At 49.9% G+C, this 6,000-nt stretch overlaps 1 protein-coding gene across 1 annotated transcript in view; it reads left to right on the plus strand.

The window, feature by feature from the left end:
- The window catches only part of LOC126209961 (uncharacterized), a 39,953-nt gene extending 34,364 nt beyond the window's left edge, over positions 1-5,589 (plus strand). The window contains exons 3-4 of the mRNA XM_049939074.1: positions 1,001-1,955; positions 5,564-5,589. Coding sequence (XP_049795031.1) covers positions 1,001-1,955; positions 5,564-5,589 — 981 coding nt within the window. The remainder of the gene's footprint in view (positions 1-1,000; positions 1,956-5,563) is intronic.
- The last annotated feature ends 411 nt before the right edge of the window (positions 5,590-6,000 follow it).

Raw genomic sequence — 6,000 nt, forward strand, 5'->3', positions numbered from 1 at the left:
GCATTGGAACAAGACTGGCGAGTGTGATTAAAATGCTGACACTGGTAGCAGCGCGTAGGTGTCGGGACATAGGGGCACACAGAAATAACCTCGTAGCCCGCTTTGATGCGCGACGGCAGCTGAAAACTATCAAAGGTCAAGGAAAGTGTCCGGGTCGGTACAAGGTCATTGTTGACCTTTTTCATGACCCTATGGACAGCCGTCATGCCCTGCTCAGCGAGGAAAGACTGAATCTCCTCGTCAGTCAATCCGTCGAGTGATCTAGTATACACCACACCACGAGACGAATTCAGAGTGCGGTGAGCCTCCACCCGGACAGGGAACGTGTACAGGAGTGTGGCCCGAAGCAGTTTTTGTGCCTGAAAGGCGCTCTCAGTTTCTACTAACAAGGTACCATTACGCAACCTGGTACAAGACGACAGATCCGGCTATGGCATCTACGCCCTTCTGGATAACGAAAGGGTTGACAGAGGAAAAATACTTTCCGTCCTCAGATCGAGAAACTACAAGGAACTGTGGGGCAGGCGGTAGTACTTTTGTCACTGGTGGCTGGTCAAGTTTCCGTTTTTGGGCAGAAGTCGAGAGAGAAGAAGAAGAGGAATACATTGCGGAGGAATCCCCCATGATTGACAGAGTCTCCGATGTCGCGCTCCTTCCTTGTGGGGACCCTCTCAGAGGGCACTCCCGCCTTAGGTGAATGTTTACACCTCGGGTCACACGTCCCGAGAAACGGACGGAGGGACCAATCGGCATGGTCGGAAGGTATCAGCTCAGGCAATCACCCCTCCCTGGGCCTGGCCTTTACCAGGGGGTACGTGCATGCCTTACTTGTCTACCCAGGGCGGGGAATTACGCGTAAGCCCGTCACCGGCTACGCCTGCAAACGCGTGGGTCGACGCACAGGGAGGAAGGAAGAAGAGGAAAAGAAGAGAGAGAGGGAGAGAAAGGACAGACTGTCTCAAACGCCGAGGCGGAGACCAGGTAAGGAGAAGGGGGCAAGGGAGAAGTGGGCAAGGGAGAAGTGGGCAAGGGAGAAGTGGGCAAGGGAGAAGTGGGCAAGGGAGAAGTGGGCAAGGGAGAAGTGGGCAAGGGAGAAGTGGGCAAGGGAGAAGTGGGCAAGGGAGAAGTGGGCAAGGGAGAAGTGGGCAAGGGAGAAGTGGGCAAGGGAGAAGTGGGCAAGGGAGAAGTGGGCAAGGGAGAAGTGGGCAAGGGAGAAGTGGGCAAGGGAGAAGTGGGCAAGGGAGAAGTGGGCAAGGGAGAAGTGGGCAAGGGAGAAGTGGGCAAGGGAGAAGTGGGCAAGGGAGAAGTGGGCAAGGGAGAAGTGGGCAAGGGAGAAGTGGGCAAGGGAGAAGTGGGCAAGGGAGAAGTGGGCAAGGGAGAAGTGGGCAAGGGAGAAGTGGGCAAGGGAGAAGTGGGCAAGGGAGAAGTGGGCAAGGGAGAAGTGGGCAAGGGAGAAGTGGGCAAGGGAGAAGTGGGCAAGGGAGAAGTGGGCAAGGGAGAAGTGGGCAAGGGAGAAGTGGGCAAGGGAGAAGTGGGCAAGGGAGAAGTGGGCAAGGGAGAAGTGGGCAAGGGAGAAGTGGGCAAGGGAGAAGTGGGCAAGGGAGAAGTGGGCAAGGGAGAAGTGGGCAAGGGAGAAGTGGGCAAGGGAGAAGTGGGCAAGGGAGAAGTGGGCAAGGGAGAAGTGGGCAAGGGAGAAGTGGGCAAGGGAGAAGTGGGCAAGGGAGAAGTGGGCAAGGGAGAAGTGGGCAAGGGAGAAGTGGGCAAGGGAGAAGTGGGCAAGGGAGAAGTGGGCAAGGGAGAAGTGGGCAAGGGAGAAGAGGGCAAGGGAGAAGAGGGCAAGGGAGAAGTGGGCAAGGGAGAAGAGGGCAAGGGAGAAGAGGGCAAGGGAGAAGAGGGCAAGGGAGAAGAGGGCAAGGGAGAAGAGGGCAAGGGAGAAGAGGGCAAGGGAGAAGAGGGCAAGGGAGAAGAGGGCAAGGGAGAAGAGGGCAAGGGAAAGAGTAAGTGAGATGGAGAAGAACAAAGAAAGGAACCAACCAAAGGAAGGAAGGAACCAGAAGAAGTGAAAAACCAAAATGACCGCAAAGATAGGTCGTGGAACCGGCCGTCTCCGGACGCAGGCACTAACTACCCCCTTGAGGGGGAGGGACTCCTTTTAGTCGCCTCTTACGACAGGCAGGAATACCTCGGGCCTATTCTAACCCCAGGACCCGCAGTGGGGATTCCCTGATGTCTTAACATATGTCCTCTCATCTTGTCACTTCAACTTGTCAGTGTTTTCCACATCTTTCTTTCCTCTCCTCCATTCCTTACCTTATAATATGCCCATGTAATGTTCAAGATTCGTCTGTAGAACCACATCTCAAATCCTTCGATTCTCTTCTGTTTCGGTTTTCCTACAATTCATGTTTCACTACCATACAGTGCTGTGCTCCAAACGTACATTATCAGAAATTTCTTCCTCTAATTAGGGCCTATGTTTGATAATAGTGGACATCCCTTGGCAGGAATGCCATTTTTGCCAGTGCTACTCTGGTTTTGATGTAGTCATTGCTCCATTGTCACTGGTTATTTTGCCGTCTACGTAGAGGAATTCCTGAACTTCATGCTGATTACTTTCTCGCTATTCTCATTTCTGCTACCTCTCATTACTTTCGTCTTTACTCTCAATCTATATTCTGTACTCTTTAGATTGTTCATTCTATTCATCAGATCATGTAGTTCTTCACTTTCCCTCAGGATGCTACTTTTTTCCTGTTCTCCGCGTTAACAGGTGGTGTTCTGTTACTACTGTGTGGCACGGTTTTCATGAAGAGTATTGTCTCATCGCTGATATCCGACAAAAGTGGCATTCTCTCATAGCATCGGTGGCTCCGAAGGTTGCCTCGTCACACGGACTGATTTATATATATTTCTATTGTGTGTGTGTGTGTGTGTGTGTGTGTGTGTGTGTGTGTGTGTGTGTGTGTGTGTGTGTGTGTGTTTGTTTGTTTTGGGAGGGGGTTTTTGCAAGACTCCGCATGTCTCACCTTCCTATAATTGTGGGTAATTCTTGACCTGCTGGAAAAGGTGTGGAACGACAATCTCTACAAGTTTTTCGTGTATTTGGTGAAGTGCTCACTGAATATTTGTGAAACAAAAATGAAAACTGAGCATAAACGTAGTGTTACGACGTATCTCGAGGTTGTATGAGCGTGCAAGTAGAAGACATATCTTTGCAAAATCTCAAGTGTCTTCTGAAAATAGAAACTTTCTCGGACTAACTTTCTGTCTCCTCTCATCACGAAGATACCCCTGTCTTGTGAAATGAAACAAATCGAATGCATGCATATTACGCAAAGTTCTCTGTGCTTGTAGTGTTGGCAGTGAGGGGGGGGGGACTTGCTTTCGGGATGCTGTGTTCTCTATTTCACGGTATTTGATAACAGCGTAAATATTTGAGTGGCATGTTTAAGGAAGATTTTTTCCTTTCCGTGAGCCTTGAGGTAGAAATTCAATTCATCGTTAACAGAACATTGTTTGGACCTTATTTCATGATTACTATGCATGTACTCAGAAAATTATTACATCACTCTTCATTCTTTTTTCCGTGCAATGATTACGAGTGTAGCTTTTTGCTAGATGTGTTTAACGCCCGACATTTCTGTCTCATATTCTTGTGAAGCTGTTTGTTGTCAACAATGTCAAAAACATGCTCCCAGCCTTAATTCAAATGTTGCTACAACACAAACCCTTTCGTAAAATAAAATATAATTTTAAATTCAAATAGACTTTTTTTTTACCTTGAAATTCCACTACCCTGTTTGAACAGGTGGACAGAAACATACTGCGCCGAACGTGGGAAGAACTATCATCGATTTGCTTCTGCAGAATAAGCAGGGGGCACGTACTAAGCACTTTTAATATGTCAGAAGAAACATTTTTTCTGTTGTGTGATTGTGTCTGTGACAATGTGTCCAATAATTTGGCTATAGCAAATGAGTGAAATCACTTCAGTCATTTATAATGTTGTATTTAACACAGGTTTATTTGACAATGCTTTTGGCAGAAATCACGTGAGTTCTTTAAGGTCAATGTGCAGCAAAGTGTTACATCACGTGTACGGTGGCAGTGCACCGATGAGTTTGATTATCTTTCTGGTGCATATACACTCCTGGAAATGGAAAAAAAGAACACATTGACACCGGTGTGTCAGACCCACCATACTTGCTCCGGACACTACGAGAGGGCTGTACCAGCAATGATCACACGCACGGCACAGCGGACACACCAGGAACCGCGATGTTGGCCGTCGAATGGCGCTAGCTGCGCAGCATTTGTGCACCGCCGCCGTCAGTGTCAGCCAGTTTGCCGTGGCATACGGAGCTCCATCGCAGTCTTTAACACTGGTAGCATGCCGCGACAGCGTGGACGTGAACCGTATGTGCAGTTGACGGACTTTGAGCGAGGGCATATAGTGTGCATGCGGGAGGTCGGGTGGACGTACCGCCGAATTGCTCAACACGTGGGGCGTGAGGTCTCCACAGTACATCGATGTTGTCGCCAGTGGTCGGCGGAAGGTGCACGTGCCCGTCGACCTGGGACCGGACCGCAGCGACGCACGGATGCACGCTAAGACCGTAGGATCCTACGCAGTGCCGTAGGGGACCGCACCGCCACTTCCCAGCAAATTAGGGACACTGTTGCTCCTGGGGTATCGGCAAGGACCATTCGCAACCGTCTCCATGAAGCTGGGCTACGGTCCCGCACACCGTTAGGCCGTCTTCCGCTCACGCCCCAACATCGTGCAGCCCGCCTCCAGTGGTGTCGCGACAGGCGTGAATGGAGGGACGAATGGAGACGTGTCGTCTTCAGCGATGAGAGTCGCTTCTGCCTTGGTGCCAATGATGGTCGTATGCGTGTTTGGCGCCGTGCAGGTGAGCGCCACAATCAGGACTGCATACGACCGAGGCACACAGGGCCAACACCTGGCATCATGGTGTGGGGAGCGATCTCCTACACTGGCCGTACACCACTGGTGATCGTCGAGGGGACACTGAATAGTGCACGGTACATCCAAACCGCCATCGAACCCATCGTTCTACCATTCCTAGACCGGCAAGGGAACTTGCTGTTCCAACAGGACAATGCACGTCCGCATGTATCCCGTGCCACCCAACGTGCTCTAGAAGGTGTAAGTCAACTACCCTGGCCAGCAAGATCTCCGGATCTGTCCCCCATTGAGCATGTTTGGGACTGGATGAAGCGTCGTCTCACGCGGTCTGCACGTCCAGCACGAACGCTGGTCCAACTGAGGCGCCAGGTGGAAATGGCATGGCAAGCCGTTCCACAGGACTACATCCAGCATCTCTACGGTCGTCTCCATGGGAGAATAGCAGCCTGCATTGCTGCGAAAGGTGGATATACACTGTACTAGTGCCGACATTGTGCATGCTCTGTTGCCTGTGTCTATGTGCCTGTGGTTCTGTCAGTGTGATCATGTGATGTATCTGACCCCAGGAATGTGTCAATAAAGTTTCCCCTTCCTGGGACAATGAATTCACGGTGTTCTTATTTCAATTTCCAGGAGTGTATAAATTATCAGGACCATGAAAAAATTCTTTGACGTGTTTGCGCAGCGGTGAACATTTTCACATTCTGTATAGATCAGAATAGATCAGGTTAGTATTAGCACATGCTTGTCCCCCATACATCAGTCACTACCAAAATTTTGATTGTTGAATAATTATCAGTCACAGATGGTGCTACTAACTTCCAAGAATATTTAGAATACTGCTGTCAGCCAATTCTGCACCTTTCCACATTCAGCGTAGTGCAGAGGAACGTTTCATAATCAGAAATTTACAGTTACATCCACGTCAGTATGCAGACTAAACAGCTTAACCCTTCTGTGGGCGCGCTTTCATACTTCCAGGAGTGTGCGCGTTGCGGCTTTTGCACCGCAAATAGTTTTACATTCTTAACCTAGGAAAAATAATCATCCCATCAGTAATAAATAGGTAA

The sequence above is a fragment of the Schistocerca nitens genome, chromosome 10, assembly GCF_023898315.1.
Source record: "Schistocerca nitens isolate TAMUIC-IGC-003100 chromosome 10, iqSchNite1.1, whole genome shotgun sequence".
NCBI lineage: Eukaryota > Metazoa > Arthropoda > Insecta > Orthoptera > Acrididae > Schistocerca > Schistocerca nitens.